The sequence below is a fragment of the Chaetomium tenue genome (genome assembly GCF_020726465.1).
Source record: "Chaetomium tenue strain MPI-SDFR-AT-0079 chromosome Unknown F5144scaffold_4, whole genome shotgun sequence".
Classification (NCBI taxonomy): domain Eukaryota; kingdom Fungi; phylum Ascomycota; class Sordariomycetes; order Sordariales; family Chaetomiaceae; genus Chaetomium; species Chaetomium tenue.
The window spans coordinates 2,589,793-2,612,184 of record NW_027117332.1 but is presented as its reverse complement, the minus strand read 5'-3'; the positions used below and the strand labels follow the sequence as shown (position 1 = coordinate 2,612,184).

At 56.3% G+C, this 22,392-nt stretch overlaps 10 protein-coding genes across 10 annotated transcripts; 5 read left to right on the top strand and 5 right to left on the bottom strand.

Moving 5' to 3' along the window:
- Positions 1-462: 462 nt before the first annotated feature.
- On the top strand, positions 463-2,665 carry F5144DRAFT_241678 (uncharacterized protein). Its single transcript, XM_066783366.1, has 2 exons — positions 463-642; positions 725-2,665. Exons 1-2 carry the CDS (start codon positions 608-610, stop codon positions 2,655-2,657), a joined length of 1,968 nt encoding a protein of 655 aa, XP_066643256.1. The 5' UTR covers positions 463-607; the 3' UTR covers positions 2,658-2,665.
- Positions 2,666-3,580: 915 nt separating this feature from the next.
- F5144DRAFT_489144 (major facilitator superfamily domain-containing protein) lies at positions 3,581-5,756 on the bottom strand (the record flags this gene model as incomplete). The annotated part of the gene is made up of 3 exons (XM_066785709.1): positions 3,581-4,771; positions 4,824-5,207; positions 5,256-5,756. 3 exons carry the CDS (start codon positions 5,754-5,756, stop codon positions 3,581-3,583), a joined length of 2,076 nt encoding a protein of 691 aa, XP_066643255.1.
- Positions 5,757-5,930: 174 nt separating this feature from the next.
- On the top strand, positions 5,931-6,853 carry F5144DRAFT_241653 (uncharacterized protein). The gene has a single exon (XM_066783365.1). It carries the CDS (start codon positions 6,113-6,115, stop codon positions 6,635-6,637), a length of 525 nt encoding a protein of 174 aa, XP_066643254.1. The 5' UTR covers positions 5,931-6,112; the 3' UTR covers positions 6,638-6,853.
- A 1,059-nt stretch (positions 6,854-7,912) lies between these two features.
- F5144DRAFT_241612 (uncharacterized protein) lies at positions 7,913-9,211 on the bottom strand. Its single transcript, XM_066783364.1, has 2 exons — positions 9,048-9,211; positions 7,913-8,973 (listed from the first exon to the last, which is right to left on the bottom strand). Exons 1-2 carry the CDS (start codon positions 9,084-9,086, stop codon positions 7,999-8,001), a joined length of 1,014 nt encoding a protein of 337 aa, XP_066643253.1. The 5' UTR covers positions 9,087-9,211; the 3' UTR covers positions 7,913-7,998.
- Positions 9,212-9,773: 562 nt separating this feature from the next.
- On the bottom strand, positions 9,774-10,810 carry F5144DRAFT_489518 (uncharacterized protein; the record flags this gene model as incomplete). The annotated part of the gene is made up of 3 exons (XM_066785733.1): positions 9,774-10,177; positions 10,230-10,600; positions 10,674-10,810. The coding sequence occupies 3 exons, from the start codon at positions 10,808-10,810 to the stop codon at positions 9,774-9,776; spliced, it is 912 nt and encodes a 303-aa protein (XP_066643252.1).
- Positions 10,811-11,529: 719 nt separating this feature from the next.
- Positions 11,530-13,992, top strand: F5144DRAFT_490873 (uncharacterized protein; the record flags this gene model as incomplete). The annotated part of the gene is made up of 5 exons (XM_066785823.1): positions 11,530-12,603; positions 12,690-12,819; positions 12,942-13,261; positions 13,357-13,710; positions 13,768-13,992. The coding sequence occupies 5 exons, from the start codon at positions 11,530-11,532 to the stop codon at positions 13,990-13,992; spliced, it is 2,103 nt and encodes a 700-aa protein (XP_066643251.1).
- A 696-nt stretch (positions 13,993-14,688) lies between these two features.
- F5144DRAFT_630018 (uncharacterized protein) lies at positions 14,689-16,631 on the bottom strand (the record flags this gene model as incomplete). Its single annotated transcript, XM_066792403.1, has 3 exons — positions 16,143-16,631; positions 15,592-16,063; positions 14,689-15,528 (listed from the first exon to the last, which is right to left on the bottom strand). Exons 1-3 carry the CDS (start codon positions 16,475-16,477, stop codon positions 14,689-14,691), a joined length of 1,647 nt encoding a protein of 548 aa, XP_066643250.1. The 5' UTR covers positions 16,478-16,631.
- Positions 16,632-16,681: 50 nt separating this feature from the next.
- Positions 16,682-18,624, bottom strand: F5144DRAFT_573093 (uncharacterized protein). Its single transcript, XM_066788945.1, has 5 exons — positions 18,184-18,624; positions 17,880-18,113; positions 17,752-17,828; positions 17,512-17,678; positions 16,682-17,430 (listed from the first exon to the last, which is right to left on the bottom strand). The coding sequence occupies exons 1-5, from the start codon at positions 18,467-18,469 to the stop codon at positions 16,959-16,961; spliced, it is 1,236 nt and encodes a 411-aa protein (XP_066643249.1). The 5' UTR covers positions 18,470-18,624; the 3' UTR covers positions 16,682-16,958.
- A 1,010-nt stretch (positions 18,625-19,634) lies between these two features.
- Positions 19,635-20,104, top strand: F5144DRAFT_573088 (uncharacterized protein). The gene has a single exon (XM_066788944.1). It carries the CDS (start codon positions 19,720-19,722, stop codon positions 19,900-19,902), a length of 183 nt encoding a protein of 60 aa, XP_066643248.1. The 5' UTR covers positions 19,635-19,719; the 3' UTR covers positions 19,903-20,104.
- Positions 20,105-20,375: 271 nt separating this feature from the next.
- F5144DRAFT_241470 (uncharacterized protein) lies at positions 20,376-22,382 on the top strand. Its single transcript, XM_066783363.1, has 2 exons — positions 20,376-21,047; positions 21,122-22,382. The coding sequence occupies exons 1-2, from the start codon at positions 20,520-20,522 to the stop codon at positions 22,283-22,285; spliced, it is 1,692 nt and encodes a 563-aa protein (XP_066643247.1). The 5' UTR covers positions 20,376-20,519; the 3' UTR covers positions 22,286-22,382.
- Positions 22,383-22,392: the final 10 nt, after the last annotated feature.

The window sequence follows — 22,392 nt, the reverse complement described above, 5'->3', positions numbered from 1 at the left end:
CAGAGTACATGGTAGTTAAAATATGCTGGGGCTTATCAAAGCAGCCATTATAACTCAAATGATGACAACTCGATGCAAGAAAAATTACGTACATACATAGTTAGGGAAAAAGAGAATGAGCGCCGACAGTTTGGATCCGGCGAGACCTGAGACGGGCAGAAGTGGGCCCACCGACAGATGACTGATGTCGCATTTGAACCCCTGCTACAGTCCCTGCCGCATCAGCAGCTTCCCCCGCCATCCCCCGCGCTGCGCCCGTCACCAACGCAAGTGGCCGCGAAACCATCGACCTGCGAAGTGCGCGTGACTTGATCATATTTCGTTAGCCGTTTCTTCATCATTCATAGTCTAAGAAGCTTAAAACGGCGCACCTTAAACTCCCATCCATCCTCGCCGACCAAACCCGACTCAACTGCAATCACAGAACAACTTCCCCCGCAATCGCAGTGACGGCAATCACCCCAAACAGCCCATCTTTTTTGTGTGACGCGACCAAGCTGAATAGCCCGGTTTCCGTCCGCACTTGAAGCTGAGAATCTATTCTTCTACTCGACGCTTCTTTCCTCAATTCGCCGACCGTCTTGTGGCATACAAAATAAGAACCACGATGGGGCGCCCTCCAGCGTACCTTTTTGTCGTCAGGTAAGCAAATCCACGACTCCAAAACCAACGCCCCGTTGGCCGATATACCGTGCCGTAGACAGAGGTTCTGACAAGTCCGCAGACATGGCTATCGACTTGATGCCGCCGACAAACAATGGCATCTCACATCCCCGACACCCTACGACCCGCCTCTGACCTACAGCGGCTGGCAGCAAGCAAAGAGCCTGGGTTCCAGAATCGCGTCGATAATACGGGAGAGGGTTCAAGAAGATGAGCGTGCCGCGAGCCAAAATACCGACGCCGCGGTAAAGCCGAAACGCAAAAGATACGAGGTTGCTCTACACAGTTCGCCATTTCTGCGATGCATCCAAACCTCAATTGCCATCAGCGCAGGTCTCGCCCAGGATTCAGCTCCATTCGAGTCCTCGAGTTCTTCCGAAACTACGTCTCCCACTCGGACTTCCACCACAGACTGCCGACCCAAGCCGACGCTCGTCACAAATCTCGGCTCCAGTGCCAATATCCGAAAGTCTGTGCTGCGGCTGGATGCGTTTCTCGGTGAATGGCTCTCGCCGAGCTATTTCGAGTTCATCACGCCACCACCCGAGTCCGTCATGATGTTGGCCAGCGCCAAGGCCGACCTCCTCCGTCGCGAAAACTATACCCATTACCCAAACTCTGTTTCGCACCACCATTCCAGCTCCCAAGGGCAACTCTGGAGCCCATCAGCCCGGGAGAGCTCCGCTTCTCCGTTTAACAGCGGCCAGAAAGAAGAATTTGGTTCCATGACAAACCTGGCGACTTCCCCGGCGACCGGTTCAAGCGCCGGCGGCCAGAGAGACCGCCAGGCGAGAGAAGAGAGTGGCTATGTCTCGCCCGTTCCCCATTACGCTATTAGCAACAACAACAATATCCCAACAGGATACGTCTCACATGCTCGGGATGCTTGCGTTATGGTTGACTACCAGTGGCATTCTACACGCAGCTTGCTGGATTGGGGGGACGGCGGGTCTTTCCCCGAAGAATGGGCAGCCATGCACAAGCGGTTTCGTGCCGGGGCCCAAAGCCTAGTGGACTGGTATTCGACAGCAGATAGGCCAACCCGGCCAGTCACCAAAAGTGTGAGGTCCGAACCCGACAATGAGTCAAACGATGAGGATGTCGAAGTCGAATCCATCGTCATTATGGTCTCCCACGGAGCCGGCTGTAATGCTTTGATCGGCGCCATAACTCACCAACCTGTTTTGATGGATGTTGGCATGGCATCCCTCACGATGGCGGTCCGCAAGCCGGTTACAGAAAGCTTGGGCTCCCTCAAAGAACCCGGGACGACGCAACCCGTCCACGAGCTCTACGATCTCAAGCTTTTCGCCAATACCGACCACTTGCGATCTCCTACAGATACTCCAACCAATTCAAGGGCCCCTATCCTTCCAGGAACCCCGAACGGCATCCGGGGGCGCCACGCATCATTCTCCACGTCTACCAACTTCTCATGGCACGACGGGCCGGGGAGGATTAGCTCACCCGCAGACTCTGGTCTAGGGGGCTTTCGACAGGGTCTGAAAAATGACTCGCCCGTTCCTCGGCTCTCTTTCGCTGTGAGCACTGGGGGTATCACTGTTGGAAGCGGCGTGACGTCTTTTTCAGCGACGCGGCCGTCAAATCTAGCCCGTATTGGCAGCAGCGGTCTGTGGTCACCCATTGCAGACGAAGACGAAGAGGACGACGGCCCTGCCTTTAACTTTGGGAATTCTGGAAAGAAGCCGGCAACGACGGTAGCTCCGGCTCCGGCTCCCAATCCCGCCTCTGAACTCAAACTCACACCGAGCACAACCACCCAAACGACGAACGGGGGCGCCGTTGTCGACGCCTCGTCAAGCGGTGGGCCAAGCCTGCCCAATGAGCGTTCGCCGAAACCTGAGCTGGATCAACTAGGCGCGGGAGCTGGGGGTCTTTGGGGCGTACCACGGCCGCCTGACGACGCGGACCGTTTCCGGGATGTCACCGCCTCGAAGCGCCGGTGGACAGTCAGTGATCGCAGGGGACTCTAGTTTCGCTGCTCGTTCGTTAATCTAGGAGTGGTCTTTTATACGGATTGGGGTTCAATGGATAATATCGTGGATAATTATTTGGCTTTGGGAGGAGATCATAAGCGACATGTTTGTCAAGATACCAACGGGGAGAGCTGGATGAGACCAGGAAAAGTACGCTGGCCCACTCCCCTCGCATATGGATTAAGGCGTACATCGGGTCAAATCGTGAAATAGGTGGCAATACTGGCGTCTCACCACCACAGTCTGTACAGTACTGAAAATTGAGTACTATTGCTATTCATCCTTTTGCTTTCAGGTGAACACCAGCCTCAAACTCAGCGACTAAACTCGGCCTCTCTCCCCCGGCCATCTGTAAGGTAGCCACTGGCCATCAGAACACCACTGCCCAGAGTTCACTTGAACTGGCTAATCACCTGATGTCCCCCGGCTGGCCACGTTTGATCGACACGGCCTAGGGCCGGGAATGTTGTCTACCGCAGTCAGAAGCAGTAAGCTTCCAGAAGCCTCCCCTGGTTCTATTTTACCGGCCGGCCCTTTGCGACGAGATACGGCGCAGGCTGAACGGGAGAGTTACTGGCGGCTGTGGCTAACCGTTGTGATGAACTGCAATTTCAGGTTGACTAGGTAGGTGGTGGGCATATTAAAAGGCTGGTGAGCCCAGTTGGTTACAATATGTGTGTTGAACCCTAGATATTGTAGAAAAGAATGGCATTGGTATCATATCATCACCTCATCTCCCTCCAAGAACGAATGAACAACTCCAGACCCGTCCCATCCCACACAAAACCATCATACCATCAGACAGTGAGTGGCCGCCCACCCATCCCATCCCAAACCCAGAACGCCCCCCAACCCAATCCCCATCACAAACCACACACACACACACAACAACACAAGAACACCTACGCCCATCCACTCCCTCAATCCAAATCAAAAAAACTCCCCGTCCCACTCCTCAACCCCTCCAAATCCACCAACCCCATCACCCTTCCATCCCACCTCCGCACCCCCTCCCCCCACAACCACCACACCATCCCCACCACCGCCACCACCACCACCTGCACCACCCCCACCGCCAAACAAAACCCGCGCAGCCCATCCCACCACCACACCGCATTGGGCACGCCCATGACGAACGCCCCCGCGCCCACCGCCCGCCAGCACGCCACGGCCGCCGTCATGTCGGCGGTGTTGCGCGTGGAAGAGGCGAGGTTGGCGCCGGTGAAGGAGGTGCTGGCGCGGATGAGGGGCGGGGCGGTGGCGTCGAGGAGGGAGGCGCCGGCGGCGAGGAGGCCGAGGAGGAAGGAGAGGGCGGGGAGGTTGGCGCGGGGGGCGAGGTAGTTGAGGGCGAAGGGGGAGATGGGTTGTGTGGTGGGATTGGTGATGGTGTCTGGGGTGGGGGAGAGGGAGGGTTCTGGTTGGGGTGGGGGCGTCATGGCGTCGTTGAGGTGGAGGCCGAAGGTGATGATGCCGATGAAGGCGAGGGCGGTGCCTGCTGCGAGGGCGAGCATGTGGGTTTTGGGGGTGAAGCGGGTTTGCCAGCGGGGTGCGAGGGCTGGGAGGGCGACTGCGGCGGCGGAGAGGAGGAAGGGGGCGAGGAAGAGGGCGCCGATGGTTGCTGGGTTGAGGGCGAAAGGGAGGGGAGAGAAAAGGAGGGAGATGGAAGCGACGAGGCCCCAGAGGGAGGCGTGAGGGAGGATGGAGACGATGGCAAGGAGGGCCGCTGTGGGCGTGATGAAGGCCCGCGGAGCTTGGAGGAGGATGGTGAGGTCGGCAGGGCTGTGGTAGGCGTACGGCTTAAGCTTGACGACATAGTCGGCAATGGTTTCGAGGGAGAGAGAACGGAGTGATGTGAGCGGCAGGGAGGCTTTGAACTGGCTCGTGGACGTGGCGGGCGTTTCTGGGAATGCGATGCTCCGGTTAAAGGCTGTTTCTGGGGCCCCGAGGGAAATGGCGGGTACGGCAACGACGAAGAAGGCGCTGAGGATCGTCGGTTGCAGACTGAAACCGACCGAGCCCTGAGAGGCAACGCCGCCGATCAACGGCGGACCCCAGGTTGTCATCACGGCAACGATTGAGTGTATGGCGATGCGAATGCTACGTTCATGCTCCTGAATATCGTCAGCTGATGAGAACGTAGACAGCGGAGGGGTTTGCTCTTACAAAGTAAGTGTCCTGAATCGATCCCAGAACAAGGGTGTCAAAAGCACCCCAACCCAGCCCCTGAAATATCCTAGCAGCCATGCACTGACTGTAGCTGGTTGCAACATTGGTGCTCCAAACTGTGCCGATAAACATGAGCAGCAGAGAGGCCAAGTAAAGCGGCCTTTTCCCACATATCCTCGATGCCACGAGGCAGGCCATGCCAGTCAAGGTCGAAAGAATTAGTGGAACACCAGTCAAGGCGGCAACGGCCGTATAAGAAACTTGGTACCCCTGAGCGAGCTGGGCATTAACTGTCATAAACATCGTCTTCGTCACGCCGGCCATGGCAACCATCATCAACAGCGAGTAAAAGTTGAGCTCCTTCCTCCATCTGGACCAGTTCTGAAAACTATCAGCATTAATCAAGATAAGTTCCGAGGCTGGACATACCAGTGGATCATCTGGATCATTGCTGGGCTGTGGTACCAGCTCAACACGGCCATATTTCCCTTGGCCGTACTTGATAGGCCTCTTCGAGGAGTCCGATATCCAAGACAGCCGTTTTGACGACAAGGGAAATCTGGAAGATATTGTCGTCGCTGCAACCTGGCTGGCTGCCGTCCCCGGTCGAGTTGGCGGGTTCATCCCTAGAGGTGCTTGTGGCCTGAATGGTGGTGACCTTGACGGCTGCGGAGCCTTGGGGCTTTGCGCCTTTGCCGTCGGTCTTGGTGGCAGTGGCCTATTAGGTGGCTCGGATGGGCTGTCCAAAGGAGTCGAGGGGTTCAGCCTTAACAACGCTGGTGGGGGAGGCAAGTCCTTTGCTGGGGGCGTTGGTGGAACAGTCATGTTCGGTCCCCTTCGAATCTCCCTCATGCTTTCATCATCTCCAGGACGAGGTATCCCAACCCTCAACTCTTTCTCAGGGTCCCCGCCCATTCCCATGAAGTCCATAATAGCGACCGGAGACACCTCAACTCACAGAGGAGATGTGACCTGGGAAACAAATGGCATCTGTCGTGCCCAGCAGACGAGACGAAGGTCGGTTGAAGCCTCAAAGAGGAAAGCCAGGGGCAGGGACGAGGGTATGTATTAACATTAAAGAACGACTGCACCGCAGTTGTGGGGGGCATGGGGGGCAATCAGACAAGCATTGACCTCAACAATCAGATACGCAAGGGCTGCGGTGGTGGAACACTGCCGTGACTGCGTTGATCAACCAGCCCAAAGGGCACGAGGAGAGAGCCCTCGTCTACCAGAAGGAGAGCCATGGTCGATCATCTGCACGAGGGACGTCCTTGGCGGTGACGATGACTGCATGCTCGAAAAGAAACGTGATTGCTGACTTAGCCCGAAGCATAAAGCAGGGGAACAGGATCACTCTGGACCCGGAAGCTATCACAACCCTCCCTCATGCGTCCAGGGTGGATCTGAGGACAGGGAGTGGTGCACCGGAAGCCAGATCTCGGGCCCGCCATCTGCTACTAGCCACTCGGATTGCACGAGGTCAACGATGGGGTCGCATCCACGGTCCACAGCTGGTCATGTCCCGGTTGGATGGTACGGTGATCAGGCCCGCTCTGACCCGTAACGTCGACTTTTCTCAACCCGGGCGACGCAAACTCGCAGAAGCGAGCGCAGGGGCCAGCAAGAGGCTGAAACTTCAGGTGACGCAGAGGGGGTTGGCGCAGGTACATTTGTCGTTTTTGGCCGTTACACTAAGTTCGGCAGAGAAGCCCGCCGAGATTGCTCTCGATGACCTTCCAGATCGTAGAACTTGTTATATTTTAGGTGTAACTCACGATTTTGGTCTCACTCGAAGCTGCCTTCCCTAAACTGAAAAGCTGTGTGCTTTGTAGGGCTGAGGGACCCCGCGAAGCAAGGGCAAGTGGGGGAGGGGCAGGGGGGGTAGTGGGGTCGCATGGGATTCGGCTTCTTCCGGGTTAGCTCGAGGGTTCCATGTTGTTTGATGGTGCCTCCTGACAACTGCATCCTGCTAGCCCACTGCCCGTTCGTATCCATTGGAAGTTTGTGACCGCGCTCGCTGCGCTTACGCCGCAAACCTACCAACAAGACGCGTCCTCACCGCCAGATACCGTGCAGATGTTCAACAATCACCATTGCTTCCTCCAGTCGGCACATGGTCTCGACCTTTCCTCGGAGCTGAACCGAGACTCGTAGCCCCGAGGGCCTGCGTCGGCCGCAGCCATCCCTGCTTTGGACCGGCATCCGATCTTGCGCGAGATGGGACGGTTGTGCAAAAAAGGATGAAAAAGATGCACGGACAGAGCACCTATTCCCGATGCATCAAACTCTGGTTACAGACCACCGAAAAGAGTTTGTTCGTAACGTTCGAGGTGCAACGGTGCAACACCTCGGTAGACGAGGGAACAATGGCCGGTTCACCAGCCTCAGTGGTCATGGCTGTTTCGACTTTCCACGTTTCTTCCAACCGGCGGGGCAGTTGTATCCGACCTCCGACCTCTACTAACCAGGTTTTGGGGATTGGCTACCGATGAATGCATAATACTCGCGATAACCGGTCCCAAAACCGCGGGCGATCAGGCAGCGCTGCAGCCGGCAGCATCTTTCGCCGCATTAACCGCGGGCGGCGTTGAGCCCAAGTTAGAACACAATGCCCGCGATCTTGATTCGATCTTCCGTCTTGCCAACGAAACTAGAAACACGTCACACGTCAATCGATCCTAAGCCTCGAGGACCACCTTCCATTTGTTCACTGCCCCAAAAAAGCAGCCCGAGCCTACCCACAGGCCACCCAACTCTCCTTAGCCATCTTCAAGAAGAGCATCACAACCGCCCTTGCCGACTGGATATCTTGGGGTTGGTAGCCCTGGGTGAGCAAGCCATCCTTGGAACGTGAATGCGCGTGATGCTCCCGTGATCTGATTCCCGGTTTTGACGGGCTCGGGGGTTTTCTATTTTCTGTAAACGTCCGCCCCGTTCGATCAGCGGGTCAAACAACAGGCGTCGAGGAAACCTTGGATGCTCGAAAGGGATCCACATGACGACAACGTCTCAATGCCAGACGGCTGCAAAATTCAACACCGAAACGGCGTTTCTATGCCTTTAGCAAGTGAGCTATGCCCCCACACCCATGATCGCCTCAACCGGAGGATTGTTTGATCGAGTTTCCCACGCTCAGTCGTGTTGAGGAGCTGGGGGGTATGCTGACCCCTCAAAACGATGCAAGAACGATAGCTTTGCCTTCGGCCGCAAACTCCTGCACCTCTGACTTCTCCACCATGAGCAGTAGCGTGGTGGCCCTCACCAGCAGCTCCTCAAACTCAAGCCGGTACGCCACGGGCAACTGCTCGTCGCTCGCGACAAGCACGGGGTGCTGCCCGCGGATGTCCTTCTCAGCCACCCGGAACCGCACCCCAACATCGCGCGACGCATCGGCCCACAACACACCATCCTCGTCACCACCCTCACCCTCATCCCCCCCACTCCCACCACCACCGCCCCCTTCCCCCTCCTCTTCTTCCTCCTGTCCCGCCTCCCCCGCCTCCCCCTCCTCTTGTCCCGACCCTTCCCCCCGGCCCCCACCCCGCCGCTGCCCTTCCACAGCCGCCCGCACAGCCAACCAGTCCCTCCACACCCGCAACACACCCTCATTCACATTCACGTGGCTGCGGAACAGGCCCGGCTTGGGGCCCAGGCGCACAAGGTTGGTCACGGCGCACAGCTGCGAGAACGACTCGTCGTCGTCCAGGTAGACGTCTGTTGACGGCCGTGGTTCCTCACTACTGGCACTATCCGTGGCTGTGGTGGTGGGAGTGGTGGGGGTGGGGGTGAGGTGCCGCCGGAAGCCGCGCGTCGCTCGGCGGGGGCGGTTCTCGTCCTGCTCGACGGGGCGGAAGTGCGCGTATATGCCCGACAGGCCGCTGGTTCCGGTGCCGCCGGTGGCGCTGGTTTTGGGCTCTGCGCTGGTGAAGCTGTCCGTGCGGAGGTAGTTGCAGTAGAGGTAGGGTGTGTACAGCTTCTCGCTCGGGTGGTAGCATTCGAGCATCAGCCGCTGGTCGGGTTGGGAGGTGGCATGGTTCAGGCGTTGTTTGAGGATGCGTAGGGCTATGGAGTAGATGCGGCGGCTGACTGTGATGAGGGGGAGAAGGGAGGAGGTGGGAAGTTGGGAGAGAATGGAGATGAGGAGCTGCGCGGGGCTGTCAGTGACTCTGGGGACCTTATGTACAAAGAGAGAGAGAGGGTGTTACGGGATTCACGGACCTCGTTGGGGAGGGAATCGAGGGTTTGGGGGTTCTCCATAATGGCAGGTGGTCCGTAAGATGAGATGATGAACCTCGAAGCTGAGAAGCTAGTTCTATGCTCACCATGGCATTCGTATTGTTGAGGCGAAGGGCAGCATGCCGATGATGCATCGAGGGGCAAGACCCACTGAGCCCCACTCTTTCCGTCCGATCCCGCCGGCGCTAAAAGCGGCCCAACCGGGGTCCGCTGCCGGTGGCTCCGAAGCGACTCGAAGTTGAGATCCCGGGTCCACAGCCCATCATGTCGGAAATATTGTGTCCATCGACAAAGTACAGTGAATTGTAACGGCGTTAAATTCTGCGTATAATCTTTGATTCCAGTCAGCCATTCGCAATTTTGAAAATTCAATCTTCCAGGACACCATCACCGAGCTTATCTAAATCCGGTATGAGTCGGAAGTTGGAGCACGATGGCTGACACCAGCTGCCGTTATTGAATTCTGCCGCCAATGTCTATTTCTAATTTATGAAGGTAGCGATAGGGCAATGTCGGCGCATCCTCGTCCATACAATATCAAATGAAGGGCATCTTGTTCGCACTTGATGGTGGTATTAATACACCCTTTGCGGTATCAATGCTCAAGACAAAAGTCATCACAGGTGTTTGTATGCTTGGCGCAGAAGTTCATGTCTCATAAAATCGTTACTTCATGTCTTGTATGAAGTTGAGTTGCCCCTTGCCCGTCTAAATCACCACACAACAACTACCATCCGCATCCTTTCTGGATGTCGCCATCCGCAACTTGGTGGGACGGTACATCATAGCATGAAGCACCAGCCGCTGACTCTCGCCGGCAACTTGGATGTGAAAGGCCCCCACATCTTCGAACCCTAACCATGTGTAGAGCTCGTTCCCCATCGGGCTGGCCATCACAGACATGTCATTGAGAGAATCCCTCATCACCAGCTCCATCGCCCATTTGCAGAGCGAGGACCCATGGCCGCGACGTTGGAAGTCGGGAAGGGTAGCTAGGATCTGAAGGTGGATCTGCTCCGGGCCGATCGAGCCAAAAAACTTCTTGTATGCCTTGATCTGGCCCTTCCAAAACTCGTTGAAGTGCTCGTGGTTGGCATCCTTGCGGGTCTTGCCTCCGCGTTCTTCTACTTCGGTCACAGCTGCTTGAGTGTTAGTGAATGTCACAAGGGTGGTCAGCCCTCGAGGGCCTTGAGCATCTAGACTTGCGGTCCTGCGTCTTGTAGCCGGGGCCGTACCGCCGCTTGTTCATGTACGAGACATCCCAAACCCCAAACGCGACCACTTCGCTTGGGGCTTCCGGTTTGGGACTGTCTTCAATCACCATGACTACCCAATCATCATATTCCGGGTCGAGGAAATACTCGAAGAGCATTCGAGTATACCTATGATGATCTTCGGGGTACCGATGCCGGTACGGGAAACGGTAGTCCCATTGTGGGTCAAGCGGCATCGTCTTGATGATGACGTTGGTGACCGCCTCAATATCGGTTGGAAGACCCAATCGGGGTTTCATTGCGAAGGTTGGTCGAGCAAGGCTGACTGGCTAGTGTGTCTGGGGGCAAGCAAGAAGGAGGACTTCGCTGGCGGCCCGGGGGACGCAGGGCGAACCTGGGGTTTAGGGCGGGCGAGGGAGCCTTAACTAGACTATTGGGGACACTTGGAGCCTCGCTGGCGCACTGTTGGCTTTGTGTAGCCCATGCATCGTGATGCATGCGATGAAAAATGCTCGTGCGTGACGCGGTCATGGTGTGAAACGCTTCGGGTTCGCCGCAATTCCACAGCCAACGCCGTGGCAGTGACGGAAGAGGGATTTCAGGAAGGTGCAGCTAACTACCGATTTGCCTAACTTGCTTGCAGCTTTGCCCCTGAATTCTGAGCCTCGTCCGCGCAGCTAGCCGCGTCTTCATTGGGGGCTGTGTCTGCCAGTCTGCGTTTGGGGGCCGGCAAGCGAGTGTGGTTGGTACATTGCATGTGCCCAGACATGTCTGATGTATCTCAAGTCACGGGAAGAAAAAAAAAGAATCCGGGAAACTTCCCGTCACCATCGATTTTAGCAATTCCATAGCTTCACCCCAGCAAGCAAGTGTGCCTGGCAGGTGCGCTTTCTGAACTTGACAAGTCTGCCCTGGTCTGCTTGGTTGCAGAGCACTAACCCAAACTCGGAATTACGGTGAGGGAATATGGCAATGCGGTGCTCATGGGGAAGGCGCGATGATTGGGCCAGCAACCGCGGCCTCCGGCGCCCCCTTTCGGTGACCCAAAGCTGCACCAGACTGGCCCAGGCGTCGCACTTCCTTCCCGCATTGCGGCAAACTTCCCCGAAGACATCCCACAAGCATCCCACAGACATATGACGGACTCTGGATGCACGCCCGGAAGCGGGACTACCGATGTGACTCTGGTCTCATTTGTTTGTCCTTCCTGACAGTCCGTGTCATCCATGAACGAACCAACAGTCTGAGACATGGAGTACCCCAGCCCAGATCCCGACAGCGCATTGCGTTATAGGGAAGGAGAGTCTGAAGAGGTTGTCACCGACGCGTTCTGGGGCTTTCCATCGTTCTTCACCCCTGCGGCCGAGTTGGACCACCATGGCAATCCCCTCGCCAATCCCAACACCGAGTTGGCCGTCAATCCGCCGACCTGCCGATCGCAGGCTGCCCGAGGGGCCCCGCGCGTCCTCCGGCCCGGAATCGATTTGATCTCTAACTCGTTTCCCGCCGCACATCCGCCGGGGCCCGCCCAGGTCGCCGCCCGGCAATATTATGCCCCAAACGTACCATCCCGAAGGCCATCGTTGTCAACCCCCGTTTCGTCCGCGCCGGACGGGTTCCACCCCGCCGGCTCCGTCAGTGCCGCAGACTGGCCTTCCTTGCCCGCGAACTCGGAGGGCCCGGCTAATATTGGATCGCTTCCGGCCTTGGACATGCCCCAACCCCCGTTCAACCCGGCACTACCCCTTCCGACAGAATTCTTTGCTGCGTTTATTCCGCCTGCTACTCCGGGGCCGAGTCAACTGTCCGACGGGAATTCTTTATATTCCCTCTCTCCTCCCAACCTCACCGACGCATTCCATCCGTTCAATCCCGCCCCTCATGATGGGGCCTTTGGGTCCTTGAACGTGGGCCATACTTCCCCGTGGCTTAACCCCTTCGTCGACAGCACCGCTGGTGGCCATTACGAGCGATCCAATTCGACAGTATCCACAGATACCACAACCCCGAATTTTACCGCTCCGGTTTTCTCTCCGCCAGCGAAACGCCGGCCAACACGCCGAGCGAAAACCCCGTCGACGCCCTTGGCAATTGTTCAGTATGAACCCCCCAGCAACACGGAAGCAAAGTCGTCGAGGAAAAGGCCAGCCCCGGAAGAAGTTGCACCCCAGGGAATGGCTTCCCAAACTCTTCGCCAAGTACCGGTGCGCGATGACCTCGGAGAAGTCAAGGGGACCATGATGACGTTCGGGAACCGGTCCAAGACGAGGGCTCCCTTTAACGAGGAGAAGCGCCAACGGACAGCTCTAGCTAGGCGCAAAGGGGTTTGCCCAAGATGCAAGAGATCCAAAAGACAGGTACTTGTCCCCAACTTCAGGCCTCAAACGACGGGCGCTAACCCATCCCTCAGTGCGATCTGGCCCAAAAGGAGAGCCCTTATGTTAGTTGTACTCTTTGTACAGAGCACAGGGTTTACAAGAACGCCCCTCGACACCCTTGTTTCAAGAATACCTTAGCAGAAATTCTCTTTTTCCGGTCGGGTGAGTTATCATTTCTACAGTCATCTCCCTGCGGCCGCCTGTTCTCCCCTCGGGTCTTCTGCACCTCAACCATTGTAGTACCATGGCTTCTATCGTGCTTCAAAACACTAACAAGCTTCAAGGCCCGGCACCAAACGAGCCCTTCTTCACCGAACGACTGAGAGATTCAACCGACCTCGGAGACCTGTCCAAGCCAAATGTCCCCGCGAGGATGTTGAAGCTCACGCAACGCATCGGATCCCATCAGTTAACAGTTTACGCCTCCGAGTTTGTGCCATCACCCGGTGATGTCATCTCTTACAAGTGGACGGATCGCACAGGAGAATTACATGAGCTAGGCATGCCGCTTTACTGCCTCACAAACCTGGAAAAGATACACCGCCATATATGCCAGTACATCGGCTCAGCCAAATGGGCGTACCTCGAAACTGACGATGAGCTGGTGTCGATGACCATTTCCGCTGGCATGGAATATGCTCAACGAAATCCAGTAAGTACTGTGATGTTAAACTCATGTTCCTCTACTAACTCGCCTAGAAATCTCTAGTTGCCGACTCTCTCGACCTTTGGGCCATTTCACGAATGATCGAGATTCCCTGGGAGATGTGCGGACCCGACACCCTTGGCGTCTCGCCGGTGACAGATGCTACAAGTCCTCACAAGGGGAGAATTCCGATCCCGCCCATCATGGACACCCAGCTAGACCAAATCGTTATCAAGAATATCCTCACGCCCTTACGCAAGAGGCTTATCGACAAATTCGAGAGCCTCATCACCCCTGCCAAGCGCGAGTCTTGGTGGGAGATTTACCTCTCTGCCTTCATCTTAACCAACCACATCGAGCGGCTAGCGAAGCACTCTGTCGACCACGCCAAGACACACACAATGCCGGTGAGTGGCGGTAATCGCAATTCGAGATTGGATGTATCGCTAACCTAGCTTTGGCAGGGCAAATATTCCAACACCAAATTCCTCGAAGGCGCTTTTCACACAGCCAAGTCCATTCTCGCCCGCTTCCACTTTGCATGTAACGGATCCGTGCCGTTGAAAATGGATTGGACGTCACCCAGCCTGGCGGCCATGGCCAAACTCGATCAGAGCCAGGTTGAGCTCATGCAAAAGACCCAGGCCATGATCAGGGCAAGAGGTATGCTCTCCCAGCCGCTACCCTGACATTACTTTTATTTCCGGCCGTTCGAACTGACCTTCGGCGCGCAGAACCAGATGTCCTCCGTTTCAGGAAATCGCACAAGTACGAAAGGACGTTGTATTGGACCGGCCAACTGTATACCGAAAGTTTTGATACCTCGCCCGTACACGTCGTGGAAGAGCTCGATGAAAGCGAGACGGAAGCAGAAAAGGAAAGTCAGCTGGGGGTGAAATCTGAGGAATAGAAAAGAGAGGTCTTGCGGCAACGCAGATTTGCTTATTGTTAATCTTGGTCCGGTGTTTAGGGATGGGTACCCTTGGCTTCGGGTAGGAGTTTGGGATCTTTGGGAAGTCACAGGCGTATGTTGGTTAAGCTCAGTCATTTCTCTGTTGTATGGTACCGTCTCATCATGCTGCATGGTTGGAATCTATCTTTGGATTGGGGATGGCAAGATTTGGCTTTGATGGATCCAACGGTGGATGTGTGATGCAAATCAGGCGTTGAGGGGGCGACGGGTAAAAAGTCGAAGGAGGAATGGAGTTAAGGGAGAACGGACCAAAATGGCCCAAGGGAAACTACACGACCAGGGGATAAGGCAAGACGCTGGAGATAGACGTATTATTATAATCTAGCGGCAGTAAAGTACCCGGACATTGTAGGCCTCCGCCTCCGGTGTGTGTTGTGGGAAAGTATATATACACAATAAAGGGAGGACAGCATTAGCTTTGAGCTACAGCCCACATTACCGTACCTCTGCCGTATCGTAGACCCAATCTGTCAATACCAACGGCATTGACAAGGGTATTTTTCCACAACTCGACGTGTTCCACCTCCAGCGGCGGAAGATAGGGGTAGGGGTTTGTCTCCGGCGACTCCAGGAACTCCAGCATAGGAACGAAACCACCCCCGCCCGTTCCATCATTATCATCACGCTGAAACCGAACCCGCATAAACACGCGTCCAATACTCAAATACCGCAACGGCGGTCCCGCCGCCGCCGCGATCCGCTTCGCCATGGCCACCAGCTCGGGCCTACTCAGCTTGCAAACGTCCCAGCCGTGCCGTGTCGGTTCCTCGACGCTAAGCTGCTCCAGCCGCCACAGTCGCCGCACCGCGCCCTCCAGCAGCTGCAGCCGGCCCTCCTTCCACTCCTCCGTGAGCGGGGCCAACCGGTTGCAAAACATGTTCACCCCGAGCCCCTCAAGCGTGTCCGCGCACGTGCGCACCAGGTTCTCGAGCGTCTCCGGGGCGGAGACGGTTACCGTGCCAGCGCCGGTGCCGGTGTCGATGCCGCTGGGGTATACCAGGTCGAAGGGGCCGATGCAGAGGTCCAGCATGCGCAGCGCCAGAGGGAGAGTGGTGGGGTGGCGGGCGCTGGGGCGGAGGAGCGCCGACGTGTCGAGCCCCGGGGCTGTGCGCTGCGCGTGCGTGTAGGCGAGGCCCAGGCGGCGGGTGAAGGCCGGGTCGGCGATGCTGCAGAGGTGCTCGTGCAGATCGTGGCGGTACTGGTCGGTGCGCAGGTAGCGTAGGTTGGGGGCGTGCGGCGGCGCGAAGGCCTCCTAGGCGACTCTTTGGGTTGGGTCGTCGCTGAAGACGGGGAGGAAGTGGTTAGATATGTAGACGTCGTTGAGGTGGGCCAGGTCGACGAGGTCGTTGAGCGGGCTGACTCCGGAGGGGATGAGGGCGTCAGAAAGCGAGAGGGATGTGAGCCGTAGGGGTGAGCCTCCGGCCTGTGTGTAGAGGGAGCAGAGCTCGTCGAGTATCTGCCTGCGTAAGCCGCCCGGTATGATAGAACCCGGCGGGTCGAAGCCCAGGCTTAGCTTTCTGAGTCCTTGGGAGTCGACTAGGAGCCGAGCAAGACGTGGAATCCACCAGTGGCGGTCGGTCCGATCCCCGGACGGACCCCCGGAAGGGTCATATGGAAGGTGGGTAAGCACCAGCTCGTGGAGGCCTCTGAACCCGTGAAAATTAAGTTCAGGGCTTGGTGTTTTTATGTTGGCAGGATCAAAGAACATATTCAGAACCTTGAGGCGCGGGCATGAAGCTTTCAGCGTGTCGAGGATAAACGGCATCACCGGTTCACCGCCGTTGTATCTACGCGGGAGTAATTGTTAGCTGGCTTTGTTACGGGCTGGCATATCTGTACAAGGTACAAATACAGAGACGGACGCACACAAAGCTTTCCAACAGCGGCATCTGGGCAATCATGTCCCTGAGCCTCGCCTGGGTATCCATATAGTGGACAAGGAAAACGTGCCTGACGAGGTCGGGCCTCGGGTTGAGATTCCGTCCCACCCGGGCGCTGGCGATTGATACATAAATGCGCTGCTCCATACAGAAAATTGGCGTTGCTGCGAAGTAGCATGTTCGGTTCACCAGTCGAAGGTTGGCCAAGGTTGGGTTAATCCCGTTGCACGGGTAGTAACAATGCTCTGCCAAGGCCACTATGAGCTCGGGCGTCCCGAAAAACCGAGTTGCCGCCGGCGGCTCCGCGGATATGGTAGTCATGGTGGGAAGCCTAAAATGATATTTGCTTAGGTTGTATTTGGATTGGGTGTACTGTAGTCTGAGTGCGAGTGGAGGGTTTCATGGGGTCGTGTGGGAGAACGGGTTAGAAGTTGGAACGAACAGAAGGTCTGAGGATGGATTGCGGGGCCAGGGACCTAGGTAGGTTCCTCCTTCCTCAATACATTTTAATGCACAACTGAATGCGGAAGGAGGGTAGGGTTGCCCGTTGCCTTCAATACCGTATTTATGTACCTATGTTGGAAGTGACAGACTGAGAAAGACTTGAACTCCTGAACCACACGCACTTCGATAGGTACCTAGGAATCAAAGAGCATCAAACCCCTAAGAAAAGGAGCTAAATGACCAAGCAGTTCCCTCTTCCCAAAGGCAAAAAGGAAAATAGAGACAAAATGAAAAAGGCGAGACAAACTGCTAGATCACACGCGAACCAAAGAAACCAAGACAGACCACCCCTCAAACCTCAAGCACAACTCGCGCGCCGATGCTTAACCCTCAACTCGGGCGGACTCGCCTCAATATCCCACACACTGTTCTGCCTCCACTCATGATCGCCATAACACTCCCAGCTAATCCGTTCCAACTCCCGCGGCGTCTTCCACATGCGCTGCTCATTGCGCAGCCACAGCCTCAGCATATGGCGCTGGCGGCCCTCGGACGCATCGTCCGTGAAGCCGCTGCGCGCGTGCAGCATGGCGAAGTTGTTGAACAGCAGCATGTCTCCCGGCTGCAGTCGGACCTCCACCGCGTGATGCTTGGCCAGGAAGTACACGGTGTCGAGGGCCTCGGCTTGGAGTTCGGTCATGGCGGGGACGGAAGGGTGGTGCGGGGAGAAGTGCGAGCCCGTGAGGGGGCGGCGTGAGAATTGGAAGCCGGGGCCGTGGGTTTCGAAGTTGTAGAGCAGGGGGCGCGTGTGGTATTGGCCTTGCCAGAATCTGTGGGGGGTGGTGGGTTAGTATGTGTGGCTGTGGATGGAGATTTGCGAGGTGCGGGGGGACAGAAGGGAGGAGACATACTCGTCAAAGATCCAATCGTCCTTGGCCAGGACTTCAATAATATCCGGGCGGGCGCGGGCCAGTTCGTTGTATATCGTGGCCGACGAGGCCAGGTAGGACTCGCCCCCGTAGGCGGCTACATTCAGAGCGTACATGCCAAGGACGTCACACAGGTCGGTGTGGAAGGGCTGTGCATCGGACAACGGTGTGTGTTAGCTAGAGCGGCGAGTTATTTCTACCTCTAGTGACGAGTTTAATTACCTGGGCGCGAGCAACATAGGGCGAGTTGGGCATGGCGCCGTGCTTCTTGACGTCTTCGGCGACGGCTTGGATGTGGACTGGACGGTGTTAGCGACCGATGGGGGGATAATGGAAGTATGCAAGCGCACGAATCATCCGCCCATCAAAGTCCTGCATCCCACGCTTCTCGGCAATGTAGCTTGTGATGCCGAGGTAGATGAGGATGTTGTCAAACGACGTGTACCTGTCTGGCTCAAGGCCACGGAGCACGACAAACCCCCGGCCATCGTGGATAATCTGCGAGGCCTCGACGAGTCGGCTACATAGGCTCGGGAGTGGGAAAGTGTTGTGGTTAACGTCATCTGGGCCGAGGCCGTCATAACCTGATGGTTGCGAGTCAGCCATGTCCGCGGTATGTGAACTACAGGGCACAAAGAAATGCGAAGGACTTACTCTTGAAGTGACTAAGCCCAAACTCAATCTCAGCAATGTCCTCAGGACCAAGGTGGATAATATAGTCGTGTTCATCGTTGAAGTCGGAACCAGTCCAGGCTCGGGCTGTGTTGATTTGGGCGGGCCATCCGTAGGGGACAGTGGTGCGACGGTTGGGATAGAGAGCCTGGAGATGTTGAACCCGGTCTTGATACGTCTTCATCGACGGGATCCACTCGATATCGGGTCTAGCGACTTCATCCACGGCCTCTTCAGCAGGGTCGCTGGAGTAGAAGCTGTTGGCCATGATTGATGCGGATTCAGGGGTGGAATTCAGGAGAGGGCAGGGGTTAGGGTTAAAGGTGTGGTTTCTGTGTAAGTGTTGATTGCCAACTAGGGGCTGCGACTAAATCCTTGGAAGCTCGCACAAGGACTGAGAAAAGCGCTGGGTGATGAATTTCATGCTCTCAACCGGGTCTGTTTCTCCCTGAATTACCACTGATTAAATATCCATCCACCGCAGAGCCTCATCTTCACCAAGTCGGCCCTACACAGCTACCAATCTCTGCCATCATCGGCTCCGGCACCGTGCAATGCCGCAGAGCCTCAATCCTGACAAGGAACAAGAGTTCCACTAAAAAGTGCAAGTGACGGGGCTAAAGAGGTGCAGATAAGTTCTGTATATTTGATTGGGGAAATCAGGGTCATCTGGCCTCCCTCGCATCCGGGCCGACCAATCTGGGACCTGCCCCGACAACCCACTGGGAGCACCATTGGCTCGCAAAGGTCTCATACAACCCCATGGCGTGGATTGGACCGTCTTGCATAAAAATCAATGAGACGGGATGTTTGCGGCTCTGCGCAGATTGCGTAACGAGAAGATGACACAGGCCTACTCTCGGGAACGGAAACCGGAGGGCAGCCTGGCCCGCCGTGGGGGAGGATCCAATCGTCGGAACGCTGTGACTAAGGTGATGAGGAGGCCTTAATACCACGCTCTCCGAGTGGCTACAGTACCAGTCAATGGCATGTTTTGGAACGTGGGCCAAACTTCCGAGTGGACGGTTGTGACAAAGTCAGGTACCTATACATAGTAGACCAGGCGGAGGTCGTTCAACACCCAATCACCCTAGCCCGATCTACCTAGCTTGACCTTGACTCGCTTCTGATGGAGGCTCATGTCACGGATATGGCCGCATGCAGCCGGCCGGCGGGGTACGCTGGCAATACCTCGAACCAATCATTAAGGGGAAACACGTAACCAATGAATGGGCAAGGACCGCGGTGCTCAGAGTGCTCAGGGCCAAGACCCTTGAGCATCATGAGCAACGGTAGATAGACAAGTATATAGTCACTCGTTCTGGAGAGCTCTGGGAGTTCTCCAGTTAGCAATCACAACTACAGTTCGCTACAAGCTCGCAAGCCTACTGTTGAGACAAGCCTATTGTTGTGCACCCTTTGGCTGCACCGAACCTAAGCATCCTCGAGAGATTACCTTCAACGAAGCTGAACCCTAACAGGATAGGATCCTGAAGTAGGTTCGTCACAGCTCATGTCATGATGATCTTGCCCCATGTCGGCCGAGCCGCACCGTGGGGACTTTATTTGCTAGGTGCGGGCCGGCGCGTAGGAGTGGACTTGTTGGAAACTTGGAGTCATTCTGCAGATGACTGCCTAAGTTTGCCTGCACCTCGCCTTGAAGGGTTCATGATCGCTCGACCGGGGACGGTAGGGAATTAGGGATCGGCAACAGTTGAGCCGCATCGTGGAGAAGTGAGGGGTGTTGGCCGTGGACGCCGGTCTGTCAATGTGCCCGGCCGTCACGGACTCACAGCTGTCGCTTCCAATCTTTTTGAATCTCAAGCGAGAAATGAGGAAAAGATTGTTGTAACTTCCGTGCACGAAAAACTTAGACCGGAATTGGTCCAAATCTAATCACGTGACAGCGCGGCGGTCTCCACTTCCCCCCTGTAAATGTCCATAACGTGCCTGCCTGGCACTCTCTGGCCAAAAGAAGCCGAACTTAAAAGGGAAGCAAGAAATCAAGAAAAAAAAAAGAGAAAGAAAAAAAGAAGAAAAAAGAGGCAAAGGAAACCGAGTAAAATAAATTAAACAAAACAAACTGAATCAAATAAAAAGTAGATCTTGGGCTTTCGAATGGTTTTCTCTTCGTTCCTCTACCTACCTCGAGTCAAGTTTCGACGGCACCTCCACTTGGAGTTCGGCTTTTTTTGGCCAGAGAGTGCTAGGTAACCGCCCGTACCGCCTCACGCGCCTGCCGCACCAAAACTCCCGTCGTGATACTCGGCATTCTCTTGATTTTGTGATTTTATCTTCCCCGCAGAGACGCACCCTGCATGGCTGAAAGCGTGTCACTCACTTACGAGGCCGCCGCACAAGGCGAGGATGATGTTTTGCAAGAGATGCGGTGGAAGGCCGCGACCCGCGAACTGCGCTCGCACTTTTGGCAACGCCCCCAACGATTGGCCATCGCCGCGACAGTCTCTCAGCACCTCGGCCTCCGAAGCCGCAATCGCACTAACTATGATCTGCCGCGAAAATCCGGGACCAGTATTGGGGATGTGATGGGGTCTGGGATCGGGACCTCAGAGCCCGACGTTGTCTCCGTCCGGCCGCCCGACAGCTGGATTACCGGCAGTTTTAACCTCTGCATTCCCATTCGTGTCCGTCACTCGCCCAGTCACGCACCATACACGGTGATGATGCGGTGTTCGTTGCCACACAAGCTCGCTGAGGACCGCTATCCTGGGACCGTCGATGAGAAAATGCGGTGCGAAGTTGCAGCCTATGTGTGGATGCAGGAGAACTGCCCCGAAATTCCGATCCCCAACCTCTTAGGCTTTGGCTTCCCCGGCGGTTCAAACGTAGGTCATGATACGAAACGCTCTCCTTTGGGCTCCCTTTTTCATCCTTGAGTGACTCGTGCGGGCTCGGATAGTTTACCCATATAAACTCGCGGCCTTTCTACCATCAGTGGGCATGGTCCATCCTCCGTCGTGCCTGCACACTCCTCAATCTGCCGCCCCCCTCGCCTTACGTCCGTTTTCGCGACCTGCTAGCTCCCTCCGCCCTCCAGCACGGGTATCTCCTCCTCGAATACATCGAACCTACACAGGGCCGAATGTTGTCCGAGACGTGGGACGCCAAACGCCACGATCCAGTCAGGCGGCGGAACCTTTTTCGGGGCCTGGCACGCATCATCCTTTCCGTTGCACGCATCCCGCAGGCCCGCATCGGCTCGCTCACATTCCGCGACGACGGCACCGTCTCTCTTTCAAACAGACCTCTGTCTTGCAGCACCATGGTCCTGGAGAACAGCGGCGCGTCCCGCGTCATGGCGAGGGACCAGACGTATCCATGCGCGGAGCCGTACATTTCAGACCTGCTGACCCAACACGACCGCCGTCTACTGGCCCAGCCGAACGCCGTTAGGGACGACACGGATTGTCACTACCAACTCGCCGTCCACGGGCTGCTGCGGATGATTTCCCATCACTACCTCGGGCCGCGCTCGCAGCCGTTCGCGCTGCAGTTCACCGACTTCCACCAGAGCAACCTGTTCGTAGACGACGATTGGAACATCACTGCCGTCGTGGACCTCGAGTGGATCTGTTGTCGCCCTCTTGAGATGATCGATGTTCCTTACTGGATCACATCCAAGGGGATCGACGAGGTTGGCGATCCGGAGGATGAACAAGCGCTGAAGGAATACACCGAGGCGAAGGAAGAATTTCTATCGCTGCTCGGGGAGGAGGAAGAGAAGCTCGTCGCGGCGGGTGAAGGGAACCAGCATGCTCTACTTTCCCACACCTTGCAATCCACCTGGGCTTCTGGGTCTAACTGGTTCTTCTGGTGCCTCGACTCCGTAAATGCCATGTACAACCTCTTCGAGCAGCACATTCGACCGCGGTACCACTTTAGCACCCCGTTGTCACCAAAGCAGGACAAGCTGCTGTCTCAGTTCTGGTCTAGGGATACGGACGAGGTGGTGAAGATGAAGCGGCGGCAACGAGAAACGTGGCTTGCCGAGCTGCGTGCGGTTTGTGAGGGGCAGACCGGTGATCAAGGCACTGGAAGGGATCAATACCGCTCGAGGACATGATCGTCGAGGACCTTCAACCAGAAGGGGCAGAGCAAGGAGCAAGAAAGCGGGTATCCCGTATCAACTCCTGGCGTTTCTGCTCTTTGTTATACTATATTACAGCCGAG